Consider the following 19,065-nt stretch of genomic DNA (forward strand, 5'->3'; position numbering starts at 1 on the left):
AAAAAAAAAAAAAAAAACAAAAAAAAACACAAGTATTTTTCAAAAAAGAAATGCCAGAAAGATCAACAAGCCTGCCACTGTTCAAAGAAAAGCAGATCAAAATTGACTGTGAGTTAGTAACTACTGCATGTAAAAATAACAACACAAAAAAATTATAATAGGTAGCATTTCAATCATTCCTATAGGAAATCCTTGTGCCAAGGGCTTTACATTCATTATTTTACTGCAACCTCATCAATGTTTTATGTAGTAGACACTGCTATTATCCTCATTTTATATACAGAAATAGAGTAACTTGCCCAGGGATACACGACAGCAAAGTGGCATCAGTCTACATGCCAATGCTGGAGCTTTTACCTGCTAACTTATGAAGCTCTCCAGGCTGGGTGCAGTGGCTCATGCCTGTAATCCCAGCACTCTGGGAGGCCCAGGTGAGCAGATCATGAGGTCAGGAATTCGAGACCAGCCTGGCCAACACAGTGAAACCCCATATTTACTAAAAATGCAAAAATTAGCCAGGTGTGGTGGTGGGTACCTGTAGTCCCAGCTACTCAGGAGGGTGAGGCAGGAGAATCGCTTGAACCCAGGAGGCGGAGGTTGCAGTGAGCCAAGATTGTGCCACTGCACTCTAGCCTAGGCGACAGAGAAAGACTCCATCTCAAAAAAAAAAGCACTCCACCAATGAACACCTGAAGCTAAAGCGCTTTGTAGTTCTGCTCTTTATTTTGAGATTTGGTTTTGCCCATGACAAAATACTTTAAAAAAAAAAAAAAAAGGAAACTTTTTATTTTGAAATAACTTTAGACTTACAAGAAGTTGCAAAAATAGCAGAGTTACTGTGCACCCTCCACCCAGCTTTTCCCCATGATAAGATCTTACATAACCATGGGATACTGATCAAAACCAGGAAAGTGACTTTGGTACAATATTATTAACTAAAATACAGACCTTTTTAAGATTTTACCAGTTTCTGCTTTGTTTTATTTTGGGGAGGGAGAATAAGTGTATAGGTTTATGAAATTTTATGACAGGTACAGATTTGTGGCTATAGAACTTTTCCATCACCAAAAGAAGTTCTCTCATTCTACCCCTTATAGAAGCATCCTATCCCCAAACCTAACCCCTGAAATTGCTCTGATATGTTCTCCATTACCAAAATTTTGTCCTCTTCAGAATGTTATCTAAATGGAATTGTACAGTATGTAACCTTTGAGATTGGCTTTGTTCACTCAGAATAATAACCTTTGGACAAAGTACTTCTCTGCTCATGTCCCTTAAAGAAAGCTCATACAACACAGAGGAAAAATAAAAACTTGTATCAAGAGGGAAAAGGCACACCACCTTCCTGTTGATAAACAATACTTTCTCAAAGCAGCCCAAACAATTGGCTATTTAAACCACTTCTCTACTTAACATTCCCTCAGTAGAAGGGGTCGGCAAAGTTTACTTGAGGGTCAATTTCAGATAGCATGGTGTCTCCCTGCGAACACTCACTGCTTTATTTACATCAGCATGTGAGCTCGGCACAAGGGCCCCAAAAGCCGACCTCAGCACCTAGTTCCTCATACATGAATTACTGGAAGGGACTCAGGTATCAAACTAAAGCTTCCTCAAAATTAAAAATAGATTTAACTAAAAATAAGTTTTTACATAGTTCTTTTGTAATGTTACAAAATGCAGACACATGGGAACAGTCAGCAACAAGCTGACTTGAGAGTAACCCCTGTGAGCTCAGCACAATCCCCTCAGCCTGGGCCCCACACCCTTCCTCCCTGGACTTATTTTAGCCTTTGGGTATGTAGAATGGACATTAAAGATCCTGTTCTAAAATTTTGCAGGACCAGATGGAGATGTAAATGAGAAAAGAGATAAAAGTTTAAATGTAAAAATAATTTTATAAATACAAGTTACTTCATTATCATGATGTCCCTTTGTCCCAGTGGAAGGATCTAAAACTCGGGACGATCTGTAACTCGTTTGTTTATTCATTAGTTCATTCATTCATTCACATAGTTCTTATGTGCCAGGCGCTATGCTGGGTGATGGGGCTAACCTAATTAATAAATCATACATAATAATCACCTGGTTAAGGCCGGCCATGGTGGCTCACACCTGTAATCCCAGCACTTTGGGAGGCCAAGGTGGGCGGATCACTTGAGGTCAGGAGTTCGAGACCAGCCTGGCCAACACGGTGAAACCCCATCTTAAAAAAAAAAAAAAATCACCTGGTTAGTAAGCCTTCTTGAAGGCCTGACAAATAAACAGATGGTTTGTGCTTCAATGCAATGGGGAGGTATAGGAGTTGGGGAAGAGGCCTTGTGAATACACAGACACGGGGGTGACCAGGAAGGTTTTCAGAGGAGAGCCATGATCGGTGTGTCAGGTGAACAGGGGTTTTCCAGACAATGAGAAGGCAGCTTGGCAAGAAGGCACAGTGCACTCATGGGCCTGTGAGAAGCTCATCAGGCCTCACAAGCAGTCCCAACAGGTCTCAGACTTTAGGGTAAAATGGTAGATTTTAACCCGCATGTAGTGAGGAGTTATGCCAAGAACAAGAAGCTCTGTATTTTAGAAGAAACTCTTTACTCACAAGGTGGAGACTCACTCACTAAGGTGGTGGGGTAGGGGGATGAGAACAAGAAAGCTGGGACCATAGTTAAGTGGTGACAGCAACAGTCCTGACGATGAACCAGGAAAGCTTGAATTAAGGCCATGGTAGCAGAAGCGCAGAGGAAGAAATGAGCACAACTGACATTTGAAAACAACATATAGGGCCATGCATGGTGGCTCACACTTGGAGTCCCAGCACTTTGCGAGTCCGAGGCGGGTGGATCACCTGAGGTCAGGAGTTCAAGACTAGCCTGGCCAACATGGTAAAATCCTGTCTCTACAAAAATACAAAAATGAGCTGGACATGATGGTGAGTGCCTATAATCCCAGCTGCTTGGGAGGCTGAGGTGGGAGAATCACTTGAACTCAGGAGGTGGAGGTTTCAGTGAGCCAAGATGGCGCCACTATGCTTGAGCCTAGGTGACAAAACAAAACTCCATCTCAAAAAAAAAAAAAAAAGACAGAGAACAATGTACAGATCTTGGTGATGATTGTTGGATGGGCAAGAGAGAAGAACCTGGGTAAGTTTCAGGTTTCTGGCTTAAATACATGATTACTTCTCCAGGCCTTCACTTCACACTCTAGCACCAGCTAGACCATCTTTGCTATCAAACAGGCATTTAAGAAATACTGTCACTAAGAAAAATAAAGCCAGCAGCCCCACTTTCCAAACCCTTCACAAATAGGAAAACTGCCTGAGCAGTGCAGTATACAGCGTATTCATTTAGAAAGTAGAATTTCAACTCAGCAGTTTAAGTAACAGTTCTTCATTTACAGACACATTTGTCACTACCCTGAAAACTCTAGAAAAGCTGGTGAAATGTTAGTGAGGATTTCCATGATCATGGTTTGGTTTTTGGTACCCTATGGTCCCTGATGGAGAGTGAATTAATCATGCACTCCCAGATCCAGAAGCACCTTCTGGTGAATGCCGCAGCAGGTGCTCTTTTACAGGTCATTTCTACAACCACCACATGCCAGGCACTGAACCAGACCCCTGAAGATGCGGCTAAGAAAAGCCTCAGTTCTTACCTTCAACAGGCCCCTTGGTCTCATGGAAACAGGTGGAGGTGTAAATCAGATATTTTGACAAATGAGAGTATTTGCCATCAGACTGGCAAAAACTCAAGACAATATTATGTATATGACATATAGGGCACATATTACCATATTCTACTAAAAAGATTGCCAACTGGCAAGTGTTTTTTGGAGGGAGATTAGAATGTATCAAAATTTATAATATGTTCACTTTTCCCTTCTATTCCCCTTTTAGATATCCCTCCTGAAGAAATACAGATGGTGCTCACTTTGGCAGCACATACACTAAAAGTGGAACAATAAAAGAGATTAGTGTGGAGCCATTGACTGGATGGCATGTGGTACTGTGGATTCCATGAGTGTGTATGGTGGGAAAGCAAATACACTCGGTACCACCACCCTGTGCACTGGTCAGCTGGACAAACGTCAACAGTTAACTACGCTGGATAGAATTTAGAGTTATAGAAGTCCAAAATAAACATTTTTGGACCCTATGTTTTGGCTCATTTGTTGAATCAGCGCATGTAAGAATTTGATGGGATGCAAATGAACAAATAGTTCTTGTTCCTGTGACCAACAGGCTGTATGCTACAGTTCTATTCTAACTATTCAGATTGTTAAGGATTGTGGTAACACCACATCTGGGCACCAAGGAAGGAGAGCTAAGAAGACCCCCAGCACAGCTAATGCCTGAAGAATATCTTACCACTCATTTATTTCCTTTTATATATAATCCTTCTATATAATTATATTATATTAGTTTATAGTCGGAGGAATGTCTAGAGCAGGCCCAATACAGAGCATGAATTTAGGAAAAAACAGCTATACATATATAATCATATCTTGTGTATAGTCGGAGGAATGTCTAGAACAGACATGGCACAGAGCATGAATTAAGGAAAAACAGATATACCAGGACAAGAATCAATGGCCCAGGGAGTAGTGCCCCTGCCTGAAAGGGCATGTGCTACAGGCCGGCCCAGGTGGCAGCATTCAGTATCGTAAAGATACCCGCTGTATGGCAGGCTCGGAGCAAGAGCCACTCCTCCTGTAAAGTACTTGCAGTATCTTGCATCCAGTTCCTGTGGAAAGCTGGCCTCTGGCAGGCAATCCCGTGAGCATCCAAGGGTTTAAAACCCCTCTGGTATAATCGCACCTCGGTGGTTGTGAACACTGTCAGCTCTGTTGCTATGTACTGACTCAAAGCATCCTCCTGTAGAAATCATTGGAAACTGCCAGCAGGTAGCTGTATACCCTGTCAGCTCTTTTGCTGCTGTGCGGACTCAAAGCATCCTCCTATAGGATTCTTTAGAAGTAGCCTGTCCCTAGATAAGAGATGTTGCACACTGCACCCTCTTCACTGCACACGGCCCACCTCTTTGCCTTGGTGACCTAATGGGGGTGGGCCCCTTGCTGCACACAGCTCACCTCTTTGCCTCAGTGACCTGACCTAATAGGGGTGGACCCTTTGCTTATTGCACACGTGATTGTCTTGACCCTGTCACTGTCCTTAGATGACCTCACTCACTACCCTTCCCCCTGTCTTGTCCCCAATAAATACAGACGCTCCTGGACATTGGGGTGTCGCCTGTCTCCTTTTGTAAGTGGCGTGGCCCCCCAAGCCCAGAGGTCTTTTTCAGTCCTTTGATGTCTTGTCTCTTTATTTCTCAAACCCAGCACCTCAGCACAGTGATAGGGGACACCCCACGACCCTGTAGGGCTTGACCCTACAAGGATGATTGGATTAGGCTGTCTTGCTATCTGAGTTTGTGTCCTAAAGTTTTCAGATCATCATGTAATTCCAATGACTCTTTTATTTTTTTTTATTTTTTATTTTTTTTTGAGACGGAGTTTCGCTCTTGTTACCCAGGCTGGAGTGCAATGGCGCGATCTCGGCTCACCGCAACCTCCGCCTCCTGGGTTCAGGCAATTCTCCTGCCTCAGCCTCCTGAGTACCTGGGATTACAGGCACGTGCCACCATGCCCAGCTAATTTTTTGTAGTTTTAGTAGAGACGGGGTTTCACCATGTTGACCAGGATGGTCTCGATCTCTTGACCTCGTGATCCACCCGCCTCGGCCTCCCAAAGTGCTGGGATTACAGGCTTGAGCCACCGCGCCCGGCCCAATGACTCTTTTAAAGGGTACTGATGATTTGAACACTGTCAGATTGATTCCAGCTAAACCCAGTAGTCCACCTTGAGAATTTTCATATAATGACCTGGAAAAAAAATGTGAGCCCAAATCTTCTCTACCAAAGAAAAAAAAAGGTTCAAAATTTAAAAAGTAAAATTAAATTGTAAAGAACTTGAAATGCAAAATAGGTTCCAGTTATAAGGGTGTAACTGGCCTTTTAAAAATAAATCAGATTTCCAAGGCAAGACAAACTACAGCCTTAGGTATTAAAATAATTTGCAGCTCTTATTGCAAAAACACACTTCTAATTTCTGAGAAAACATACAGAAAAGTTCTAGACAAACAGAGATGGACAGATTTTGTCCCTATTTTTATAAAACATACAAAATCTATTTTCTATTTACTAATAGTAAACAACTGGGAAATAAAATATGCTATTTATTAGTACATAAATACTAAATTAATGCATTCTGATTGGCTGTACGCTGTTGGTGAAAATGTAAATTGGCACAGCCATTAAGAAAAACAGTATGGAGGTTCCTCAGAAAATTAAGAACAGAACTACTATATGATTCATCAGTCCCCATACTGGGTATACATCCAAAGGAAATGATATGAGGATCTCAAAGATGCATCTGCGCTCCCATGTTCATTGAAGCATTATTCACAGTGGCTTAGACATGGAAACAAGGTATGTCCATAAACAGAATGGATTTAAAAATTACGGGAATATTATTCAGCCTGTACAAAAAAAGAAAATCCTGCCATTTATGTGACAACATGGATGAAAATGGAAGACATTATGCTAAGTGAATAAACCAGGCAAAGAAGAAAAATTACTGCATGGTCTCACTTACATGTCCAATATAAAACAGTTAAATTCACAGAAACAAAAAGTAGAACTGTGGTTAAAAAGGGTGGGTGGAGGAGGGTGAGGGTGAGGATTGGGGAGATGTTGGTCAAAAGGTAGAAAGTTTTAGTTTGTAGGATGAATAAGTTCTAGAGATCTAATGTACAGCAGAGTTAACAATAGTGCACAGTATACTGGAAATTTGTGAAGAGGGTAGATCTTAAGTGTTCTCCTACACTCCCTCCCCTGCCACCCCCCACAACATAACTATGCAAAAACAGAGCGATATTAATTAGCTTGACTGTAATAATCAGTTCACTATATATATCAAAACATTACATTGTATACCTTAAATACATATAATTCCAATTTTAAAATAAAAAAATACAATTTAACAAATGACCTGTAAGACCCATACCTCAAAAACTACAAAAATTGCTGAAAGAAATTAAAGAAAACCTGAATAAATGAAGAGATATAATATGTTCATCAGTTGGAAGGCTCAATATTGTCAAGATGTCATTTTCTTCTAAACTTATCTATAAATACAACAAAATTGCAAACAATCACAGCAGGCTTTTTTGTGTAAACATTGTCAAGTGGATTCTAGGATTTATATAGAAACAGGCAAAGTGTCTGAAGTGACACTTTACCAAAAAAGAGACATGACAGATTAACAAGCACATGAAAAGACACTAAAATCTTTTCTAAGTCTTGTATAAAATTAGGCATCAGGGAAATGAAATGCAAACTAAAATCACAATAATCCACTAGATTTCAAATCCACTAGAACGTCTCCACTTAAGAAGACTGACCGAATCAAATGTTGGCAAAGATATGGATGGAGCAACTGGAACTCTCCCATCCACTGTTGCTGGGAATGAAACATAGTACACTCACTTTGGAAAACCATTTGGTGCTTCTTTAAAAGTTAAACATATGAAGCAGCAATTCCTCTCCTAGGCATTTATCCAAGACAAAATAAAAACATTTGTCCTTCAAAAGACTTGCACTCAAATATTCATAGCTGCTTTATTCATAATAGCCAACTGCCATAAATATCCAAAACGTTCACCAAACAAATGGATAAAACAAATTAACACATTAATACAACAGAGTACTATATCAGCAATAAAAAATGATGTATTGGCCGGGCGTGGTGGCTCACACCTGTAATCCCAGCACTTTGGGAGTTGGAGGTGGTTGGATCATTTGAGGTCAGGAATTAGAGACCTGCCTGACCAACATGGTGAAACCCAGTCTCTACTAAAATACAAAAATTAGCTGGGCATGGTGGCAGGTACGTGTAGTCTTGGCTACGTGGAAGGCTGAGGCAGGAGAATTGCGTGAACCCAGGAGGTGGAGGTTGCAGTGAGCTGAGATCACGCCTCTGCACTCTGGCCTGGGCGACAGAGCATGACTCCCTCACAAAAAATAAAAAATAAAAATAAAAATGATGTACTACTGACAAATAAAACATCATGGCTGAATCTCAAGGATACCATGTTGAGTGGAAGAAGCCACGAAAGTACATATGACATAAAAAAGTACATACTTTATATTCCATTTTTTGAAGTTCAAGAACAGGCAAAATTAATCTGTGATGACAGACATCAGAACAGAATTGCCTATGGGAGATGGTGACCCAATGGAAGGGACCATGAGGGACTTTCTGAAGTGATGGCAATATTCTATATCTTGATTGAGGTGGTAGCTACATGGGTGTCAACACTTAGGAAAACTCATTGAGTTGTACAATTAAATTCTATGCATTTAATCATATGTCAGTTTTACCTCAATGAAAAGAAGTCTTTTATAAGGGATTTCAGTGTAATCATCCTTGAATTTGAACCAAGAAGTTTCTTGCTAATTCCCTAGAAAAACTCAAATAAAACTCAGATGAAGGAGAGAAAACCATAACATTCCTCCTTAAGTCATGGGTTAGAAAAGTGATTCAGAGTTAATAGCTAGGGGCTGGCATTCACTTACTGATCCATCCTAGGCATAAATAATTACTGAGTACTACTAGAGTCAGGCTCCACTCCAGACACTGGCTGTGCAGAGGTGAATGGGAGAGAGAAAGCCCTTGTCCTTACTGAACATACATTCTCTAAGAAGCTAGACGAGGAGACCAAACCAATACACTGAGTAATTAAAGACACTGACAAGCGCAACAGAGGAGTACACAGGAATATGGGATTCGGAGTGATCAGGGACGGCCTCCCTGAAGAAGTGGTGTTTGAGGTGGGTCATGGAACAAAGGGCAGATAGAAGAACACTGCAAGCAGATAAGAGACAGTGCAAAGGTCATGAGACAGGAAAGAACAGGATGTGCCTGGAGAAGTAAAATACAATCAGTGTAACTCGTACCTAATGAGCAGGGAGGAGAGCGTGGGATGGGGCTGGGCTGGACAGATGGGTAGGAGCTGGAACACATAGCCCCTAGTGCAAGAGCAGGAAGGACTGGGTGACAATCTAAGACAACGGGGAGCTACTGTCATCTGCTGCTGAGGAGGGTGGATGGGAGTGGGGACAAGGCTGGGAGCAAAAAGACCCAGTTAGGAAGTTACTGCAGAGGTGATGGCAAGAGCTGGCAGTGATGTGGACCAGGGTGGTGGTAACAGGAATGGAGAAAAGACAGATTTCAGATGCATTGTAGGAGCAGAACTGACAGAACTGCCAATGCCAACATGAAAAATGAGAAAAATAAAGGGTGGAAAAATAGTGCTAACATTCACTAAGATGGGGAATTCTGAAGTGGAACAAGTCTAGGGTGGAAATTAAGAGTTTCATTCTGAGATGCCTATGTGCCCAGTAAGTGACAATGCCAATGAGATGGCTGGATTCATGAGCCTGCAGCTCAGGAGAGGGGTCTGGGCTGGAGATGTAAAGTTCAAGGTCATTTCTTATGTATAATGTTAAAGCCAGGGGCCCAGAGAAACTCTCCCAAAAGGAAGCATCTCAGAGTAAAAGAAGGGGGACCAGGATTGAGCCCTGCCATTCAAAACTCTAGTCAATGACAAACGAGGAGCAATGAATTGATGTCATTCAATGAAATGGAAGCCAAGAAGTGTTTCCAAAAGTCCACGCTATGTCCTGAAGGCTTAGAACAGCCTCAGGCATGCTGCAGTCACTGTAGAATGGAAACAGGGAGGGAGTATGGTAACCTTGCCTGTTGCTGAAAGATGCAGTCAGAGGAGCCACAGAAGAGCACACTGACTTCAGTGCATGGGAAATGTCAATGGTATTGACAAGAGCATTATTAGTGATGTGTGGGACTAAAGCTGGGGCGCTTTCATTTGGATGGAAATCAAGATGACCACGGAATATGCATTCAGCCACAATCCCACAAGGACTCATACTTCCTGCAATAGCTCCCCATGACCAATCACTCTCTTGGTGTCAAATCCACTGAGGTATTCATGTCAATGATTCCATAAACACAAGACCAGGCCAGCAAGGCCATTGGTGCAACGGGAGATGTGAGCAGGGCTCCTGCTGCCTGGGCTCGGGGATTCTGGCCAGTTCAATAACTTGACCCTATATACCCTCAGAGGGCCCTCACCTATTTCCCCACCTTGGCCTGTGAATTCTCACACCTGTGATTCCCACCTGCCTTCCCCTCTTACCTGGTCCCATAATCTTGCTGCCACACCTACGCTTTCATCTATCTCTACTGCCTGCTTGTGGTGCACAGCAAGGATCACCAAACTTTTTATCCCTTTCACTATTAGGGGATAAATCAATAAATAAGCCCACGGCTTGAACTTACCGGGAACAGTTAGCACAGAGGGGGATTTTTCAGGCTGTTTGTTAACACGGCTGCTGTTCTGAATCCAGAAAATGCTGATGGGCTCAGGCGGGCCCACAGCCTGACAGGTGAGGTTAAAGGCTGTGTTTCTGGTGACATTCATGCTCTCAGGCTGCTGAGTAAAGTGAGGAAGTCCTGCAGAGAAAGCGTTATGTGAAAGAATGTTTCAGATCGGAAAGCAGAGACAGAGCCCAAAGGGGAATGGAAACTGGACTAGAACTTGGCAACAGATTTATTTATTTATTTTCTGAGATGCAGTCTCACTCTGTCACCCAGGCTGGAATGTAGTGGGCTGATGTCGGCTCACTGCAACCTCCGTCTCCTAGGTTCGAGCAATTCCCCTACCTTAGCCTCCTGAGTAGCTGGGATTACAGGTGTGCGCCACTACCTCTTGCTAATTTTTGTATTTTTAGTAAAGATCGGTTTTCACCATGTGGGCCAGGCTGGCCTCGAACTCCCTTAAGTGATCCATCTGCCCTTGCCTCCCAAAGTACTGGGATTACAGGTGTGAGCCACTGCACCCGGCCTTGACAACAGATTTCTTTATCTACCACCTCAGTCAGGTCTGTATTCATCAGTTTTCACCTCCTTAAATTGAATAAGAAAGAGCACAGTGGCTAATTCCTGCCACTCTACCTTAAGCCAGCTTTCTAGGATGCTTTGCCAAAGAGGCTATAAATAGTGATTCAGAACTGGTTTTACCAGAAGGCAGGCTACAGGCAGTTCTTAAATCAGGTGTTGCTCAAACTCCTGGGACTGACTGGTTGGCAGGTTTTCAGTATTTCTTACTAAAATAAACAGAGTAAAACAGAACTATGTAATAGATCTGTCCATGGTATGAAGACAATCTATTGTGTGTGTGACTTTCAGATGAGTCACAATGAATTTTAAAATCCGCAGCCTTATCTAAGACTAAGTGCTTTCCAAAGCAGATTCTCATGAAAACAGTATACACATAATTGCAGTTGCAATTCTAAGATCTACTGTAATTTCCAAAATGAAGGCCCCAAGGAAGCTCAGAGAAAGCCAGTCAGTACTTATTTGGGGCAGGTGTCAAAAATATAACAAGTCCAGTTAATTGTGCTCTTTTGGGGATTGGGAACTCACAGATCGGGATCCAACAGGAATGATGTGGCAGTTATATGAAATAAAATTATTTTGTACTGTTTCAAGGATTTTTGAAACTCTATTTGGACTTAACGTGTTCCCGCTCTAGACATTTTTCTGGGATTCTGACAAATAAAATTTCCTCTAAATATTTTTTCCCCAGATTAGCTGCAAATGTAGGAAACCCTCTCTCTGGCTGACATTGACATAACCCTGAGAAAGAGTTGTCCAGCCAGGGGACAACTCTGAGAGAGTCTCTTCCCCACTCTGTCTCCCCCACTCACTCCTCCTCTTTCCTTCCAGTCGTGCTCCCTGAGGCTTCCCTCCACATTGGTGGTCATCAAGTTGAGGTTCACAAAAGAATGGATAGCACAGCAGCCTTTTAGTGGGAGATGTTTCTGATTGAAAAGCTAATGTGACCTAATGGTTCTGCTAAGAGGGGCACCTCAGAGAGAAGGGGCACCTCAGAGAGGAGGGACACAAGCACCCCAGAATGCAGTGAGGATGACCACTGGGGGTGATAATGGATGCTTCCTCCTTGTAGCCCTCCCATTGCAGAACTAGGCAGGCAAACCCCCGGACTCAGGGCACCAAACCCAGGACCTGGGCTCACCTGTACATCAGCTCACATTGCCCATTAGAGTTCAAGTTCCTTGAGGGCAGACATTGCCTTTTCCTAGCCTGATGTCTCACTCCTCACCCCCACAGACCTTATATGATGTCATGGAACTTCTCTGAACCATGCACCTGACACATACGAGTGCCCAAAGGAAGTCTCGGGCTGAGCTGTTGAGCCAGTCCAGGAAAACCACTCACCCTCCAGGGCTTCACTGTCTGCACAGGGAAGACAGGAAAAGATGCTGAACAATAAGCCAAGAGCCACTTGACCAGGTGAGTGATAGTTGGTACCAGCACTGGAAACTAGATAGTAGAATGCAGTCTGCTTCTAAAAAGAACTCTTCAGCTTATTTTTTATTGTAAATAATCTGTGGACAAGGAAGTCCATAATCTCTTTTTATCTAACCTTTAATGCCTAGGACAGAGCTCAAACTTCAGGAATTGAATTCATTTCATTATTACTGTACTTACAAACTACAAAGGAGAATATCTTGTAAAAATTTCAGTGCTGATAGATTGGCAAGATTTGCATACAGAGTTATAAATGAGCAGGTAAAACTCTGGAGTGTTATATATAAAACATTTAACACAGGCTCTAAAACTAACAGCTCTCTGGCAATGGGACTCTGGTCTGTGGACTTACCTTGTACTTCCATGTAGATGGGATCAGACACGATCTCTTCATTGTTTATTTTCATCTTACAGACATATGACCCATTGTCTGAACGCTGCACGCTGCTTATGCTGCAAAGAAAAACACATAAAAATATTTACAGTGACTACCCTTTGAATCCCTATTATAGGATTGGAAACTTCTTCAACGTCTTTGTCATATACTGTGATAGTTAATTTTATATGTCAGCTTGGCTAGGCCATACTGCCCAGCTGTTTGGTCAAACACTAGCCTAGATGTTGCTGTGAAGGTACTTTTCAGATGTCACTAACACTTAAAGCAGCAACCTTTGAGTAAAGCACATTACTCTTCATGATGGGGGTAGGCAGCATCCAAACAGCTGAAGGCCTTATAAGAAAAAGACAGAGGTCCCAGCCAAAGAAGGGATTCTGTTTCCAAACTGCCTTAGAACTCAAGACTGCAACATTAAGCCTTTCATGGGTCCCTAGCCAACATCATGCTGATTTCATATTTGTTAGTCCCCATTATGTGTGAGCTAATTCCTTAAAATAAATCTTTCTCAGCCGGGCGCGGTGGCTCAAGCCTGTAATCCCAGCACTTTGGGAGGCCGAGGCGGGTGGATCACGAGGTCAAGAGATCGAGACCATCCTGGTCAACATGGTGAAACCCCGTCTCTACTAAAAATACAAAGCATTAGCTGGGCATGGTGGCGCGTGCTTGTAATCCCAGCTGCTCAGGAGGTTGAGGCAGGAGAATTGCCTGAACCCAAGAGGCGGAGGTTGTGGTGAGCCGAGATCGCGCCATTGCACTCCAGCCTGGGTTACAAGAGTGAAACTCTGTCTAAAAAAAATAAAATAAAATAAAAAAATAAATCTTTCTCTCTCTTTCTAGATAAAACTATAGATAGATACAGATCCCATAGGTTCAGTTACTTGGAAGAAAACCCCAACTAATATATGTGCTATCACCTATCTTGATTTCTTTTTTTTTTTTTTTGAGACAGAGTCTCACTCTGTAGCCCTGGCTGGTATACAATGGCACAATCTTGGCTCACTGCAACTTCTGTCTCCTGGGTTCAAGCGATTTTCCTGCCTCAGACTCCCAAGTAGCTAGAATTATAGGCGCGCCACCCTGCCTGGCTAATTTTTTGTATTTTTAGTAGAAACAGGGTTTTACCAATGTTAGCCAGGCTGGTCTCGAACTCCTAACCACAGATGATCCGCCTGCCTTGGCCTCCCAAAGTGCTGGGATTACAGGTGTGAGCCACTGTGTCTAACCTAATTTTTGTATTTTTAGTAGAGGCATGGTTTCATCATGTTGGCCAGGCTAGTCTTGAACTTTTGACCTCAGGTGATCCGCCCACCTTGGCCTCCCAAAGTTCTAGGATTATAGATGTGGGCCATTGTCCCTGGCCACCTGTCTTGATTTCTATGGTAGATTCTGCACCAGTGGTTCTCTGCAACAGGGTACTGCCACCTCAAGGCATTTTGGAAATTTGTGGAGTTGTTTTTGGTGGTGACAATGACATGGGTTTTCAGGGGCCAAGGGCAACTGCTCCATATCCCAAACGACCTTCTGAGACTAGAACCTAATTTCATTTTACATACATACAAAGTATGGTTTCAATACCCACCTAATTTACCAGGACTGCAACTACCATAAAAATGGAGAGCTGGTAGCCTTTGTCCTGTTTAGAACTTTCTGGAGCCCTAGCCATCATTTTGCAAAGTCTCTCACTGACAGCACGACTATATTTGCAGTGGTCACAGGTCATGCGCTTGAAGGTGCACCTAAGGTGCAAGACCCTGGGTACTTAATGATCTCTCCTGGAGTGGACACTGTGTTTACATGTTGAAATCCACATTTGAATTTAATTTATTTTATTTCATTCGAGATGGGGTCTTGCTCTGTCACCCAAGCTGGAGTGCAGTGGCACCTTCATGGCTCACTGCAACCTTGGAATCCTGGGTTCAAGCCATCTTCCCACCTCAGCCTCCCAAAATGCTGGGAGTATAGCCATAAGCCATCCTTATCAGCTGGGGAACATTTTAAAATACTTTCAGATGCGTTCCAGAGGATTTCTTTATTGGCTAAAAGGCACTGCTCTTTAAACACAGCAAAGAAGACCATGACCAGGGGAATGAGGAAAAAGAAGAAAAATATAGAAGGTCTACCTTCCTTCCTAGAGCTCGCTTCCCTATATAACCTATTTACCTCAAAGCAAAATAAATCTCATCCCTCAACCTGTGAAAGGCTGAGGCTTAAGGCTTAAAAAGACAGGAAGCTGTCAAGGGTAGAAGCGGCTCCATCCTGACCCATGGCCCCATAGGCAGGGGTGGCAGCTGCCAGGGGATAGCACAGCCTGGTCGGCATCTGGAGCAGACACGTGGTAGTGAGTGAGGTCCCCAGGTCTGAATGAGACACAGTTTCCTTAGGTTGAATCAGAACACTAAACGTTTTTAATTTACTTCTTCCCAACAATACCATTGTGCAGATCCTCATTAGCCTGTGATAAATACAGTAGCTAAGACATAGCTCAATAATGGCATCAGTCAGAACTGGGGAGGGGGGTGGTGGTCAGAGCTGCTCAGGTTAACATTACTTTCTTATTGTTTCCAAGATCCCGCAGTTAACAGTCCCCTGTCATTGCATTTCCTGATGTGTAAATCTGAGTGGCATCCCTTTGACTTGAAATACTCTGTCTTCCGCTTTTCCCTCGTTCCTCTGTAGGAGCAATATAATTTTGGAATGCACCTGATGAATGAATGGTGGGCATGGGAGAGGTCCCAGGGATCAAGCATAGGCCAGATCCTTTCATGCTCTGGGGCAGTGGCTGGATGTCACAATGCCTAGAGGTTGCCAGGAGAAGATGAAAAGAGAATACACAGGACAAATATCTCCAAATAAGGAACTAGCTGACCCTCTCCTGGTAGCCCCCTGGATATCATGGTGACAGGAAGGGCTGAAGAAAGAGAAGGAGAATTCTGTGCCTAGAATGAAGCCCTGCTCATTGTGGGCAATGACTAATGGTTGAGTGGTGACCCTGGCTTTCAGCAGTTCCTGAAGATCCCGCACAGCTGATGGGTCTAGTCTTTGCAGTTCTAAAGGAAACCAAGGCTACTGAAGAGGGGGTGCTTTCTACACACCTCACAAATCCACTTTAGAAGAGGCATCATTTTCTTTTCTTTTTTTTTTTTTTTTTTTTTGAGACAGAGTTTCGCTCTTGTTACCCAGGCTGGAGTGCAATGGCACGATCTCGGCTCACCGCAACCTCCGCCTCCTGGGTTCAGGCAATTCTCCTTCCTCAGCCTCCTGAGTAGCTGGGATTACAGGCACGCACCACCATGCCCAGCTCATTTTTTGTATTTTTAGTAGAGACGGGGTTTCACCATGTTGACCAGGATGGTCTCGATCTCTTGACCTCGTGATCCACCCGCCTCGGCCTCCCACAGTGCTGGGATTACAGGCTTGAGCCACCGCGCCCGGCGAGGCATCATTTTCTTGAGGCAAAACCCACGGGCTCAACAGAGTGAACCATGAGATGGGACAGACTGATGGTTGAAGACTGAGGCACAGCCAGTCTTCAAAGGACCCACTTGTGCCTTCGAAGACTGGCTTCGCCTCAAGGCCTGGAACCCGGAAGTGGCTTGCAGTTGGACTCAGGGAGACAGGGACCAGGGAGAAAGTGCAGGCTGGGAGGCAGGTGGGGCATAGCCCCAGGAAGGCAGCCTGAGGAAACTACACCCAGACCAGAGGTACAAGGCACACCGGGGTAGAGCCCCCAGAAGCTGAGAAACTGAGGCATAAAGGACAGTTTGGCGGCACAACCTGGATGGTAGAAATCAGACTGCATAAGATGTCCAGGAGAAACTTAAGCCAACTAATAAGGAAGATGCAGCCCAGAAATAGAAAAGGAGCATGCAGAACACAAGGAGAACTCAATCAGAATTTTGTCTTTAGTCATTCATGGCAGGAAGGGCTTAGCAGCTGCCTGGTAACAATAGGTGCCTGCATTAATTAGCAAGGCCAGATCCATGCCACCTATATTACAGCAAAGATTTTCCATAAATCATTATACTTGTTGCTTTCTAGACACCCAAGGGAAAGGCTCCCACTGGGAGGGTGGGTTTTGGGGTGGGGCTGGAGACAGGAGGAGTGGCTGTCCCTGACACTCCTCCTTCTCCCCAGAGAAACAGGAAGCTCAGTCTCTGTGAAGGCTCAACCGGAAAGGCTCTGGGCTCAGAATAGCAATCTAGGCCTCCCAGCAACCATGTAAGAGGGAACACGGAAAGTGGATGCGAAAGGGGGAACGTTCAAGAAAGTGCCCCAGCACTGAAGATCCGGGTCTTTCCTGACTGGACCCCTGGCTGGGCAGCACAGTAAGAGAAAAAAGGCCCACGAAGGGGCTTCATTGGGAACGCGATAACTCTAAGATGAGGCGAAGATCCCAAAAGCTTCCAGAGAGGAAAGAAGCAGATTATTTATGAATGAATTGGAATAGCATTCTGCTTCTCTAGAGCAACCCAGAACTCAAAGGAAATATATCAATGACTTCAAAGTTAAAACAAAAAATATTTTCCTTTAGAACTCTGTATCCAGCCAAATTATCTCAAGGTGAAGGTAGGAAAAAGAATTGCATTTTCATGCATGCAAGTCCCAGGAAGTTAGCGAATGATGGTCTCCTTGCCAAAGTAAAATAGTAAAAGCCAAGGAGAGCAAGAAGCGGGGACTATGTTCTGACGCAAGCTGATGGCTCGCGATTACCACAACCTGCCGGCTTCAACTGCAAAGATGAAATGGAATTTAGAAACTTCATTTTTTTGGCTTCAAGACCAGAAAATCAGACACTACAAGACTGAAGACAGAGGTAATTTAAGAAACTTCCACAGCAGTGACTGGCTCAAGTTCTTTGAAAAGTATCTCAGAGATGTTAACTGTCCTTTATTCAAGATTGACAAAAAGCTATTGACTGGCTTCTTGGTTTACCTGTTAGACTTGAATATGGAAATAACACTGAAAAATACAAGGAATTAGTATCTGATAATGCAAAAACTGCTGACAATGCAACTAAAAATGCAGAACCATTGATAAATTCGGATGTAAATAATCCTGATTTTAAGCCTGGTATGATGGCTTTGACTAACCTGCGTCAGATTCAATGTCATGATGATTACCTGGTAATGCTTAAGGCAATTCGAATTTTGGTTTAGGAGTGCCTGACACAGAATGCAGTTGCTAAGGCAAATCAAACAAAAGAAGGCTTGCCTGTTGTTTTAGACAAATATGTTCTTGGTTTTGACACAGGAGATGCAGTTCTTAATGAAGCTGCTCAAATTCTGTGATTGCTGCATATAGAAGAGCTCAGAGAGCCACAGACAAAAATTAATGAAGCCATAGCAGCTGTTCAGACAATTATTGCTGATCCAAGGACAGAGCACAGACTGGGAAAAGCTGGAAGATGAACACTTTAGGACTTCAGCTTCTCATCTATTTAGTACAATTTGGAACCATGTAGACCTCTGGCATGTCTGGAAATCAATGTCACATTCTTGGGGGAGGGATCTCAGAAAATTGAATATGTTCTAGAGATTTACCACCATTACCTTTTTCTTTTTTTTTTTTTGAGACGGAGTTTCACTCTTGTTACCGAGGCTGGAGTACAATGGCTCGATCTCAGCTCACCGTAACCTCCGCCTCCTGGGTTCAGGCAATTCTCCTGCCTCAACCTCCCGAGTAGCTGGGATTACAGGCACGCGCCATCATGCCCAGCTAATGTTTTTGTATTTTTAGTGGAGACGGGGTTTCACCATGTTCACCAGGATGGTCTCGATCTCTTGACCTCGTGATCCACCCGCCTCGGCCTCCCAAAGTGCTGGGATTACAGGCGTGAGCCACCGCGCCCGGCTACCTTTTTCTTTAATGAAGTTTTAGAAAGTAGAAAAAAAAAAAAAGGAAAAGCCAAGAAAGAGGACCTGGACTCCAGTAAACAGTAGCTGGATCACAGGAGGAATAGGGGGACCTCAGAATAATAGTAAAGACAGCTGGACCCCAGACCCAAAGGGTAACCTGATCACACAGAGGCAGAAGGGAGGGAGCCAGGACAGGCATCTCCAAAGCAAATAACATAAATATCAGTACTGATAATTTTCTCATGGTGGGAGGAGATGCATACATTCCTTTTGAGTTTAGAGAATAATGTGTGCTTGATACTTAGAAAACTTTTAAATTCGGCCGGGCGCGGTGGCTCAAGCCTGTAATCCCAG

At 43.5% G+C, this 19,065-nt stretch overlaps 1 protein-coding gene and 1 pseudogene across 1 annotated transcript in view; one reads left to right on the plus strand and one right to left on the minus strand.

Moving 5' to 3' along the window:
- MERTK (MER proto-oncogene, tyrosine kinase) overlaps positions 1-19,065 on the minus strand; it is a 137,533-nt gene that overhangs the window by 78,993 nt on the left and 39,475 nt on the right. Inside the window, exons 3-4 of the mRNA XM_037727200.1 lie at positions 12,812-12,912; positions 10,405-10,578 (exon numbers count right to left, since the gene is read on the minus strand). Coding sequence (XP_037583128.1) covers positions 10,405-10,578; positions 12,812-12,912 — 275 coding nt within the window. The remainder of the gene's footprint in view (positions 1-10,404; positions 10,579-12,811; positions 12,913-19,065) is intronic.
- On the plus strand, positions 17,534-18,264 carry LOC108318649 (annotated as a pseudogene).

The sequence above is a fragment of the Cebus imitator genome, unplaced genomic scaffold (genome assembly GCF_001604975.1).
Source record: "Cebus imitator isolate Cc_AM_T3 unplaced genomic scaffold, Cebus_imitator-1.0 Scaffold222, whole genome shotgun sequence".
In the NCBI taxonomy this organism is placed as follows: domain Eukaryota; kingdom Metazoa; phylum Chordata; class Mammalia; order Primates; family Cebidae; genus Cebus; species Cebus imitator.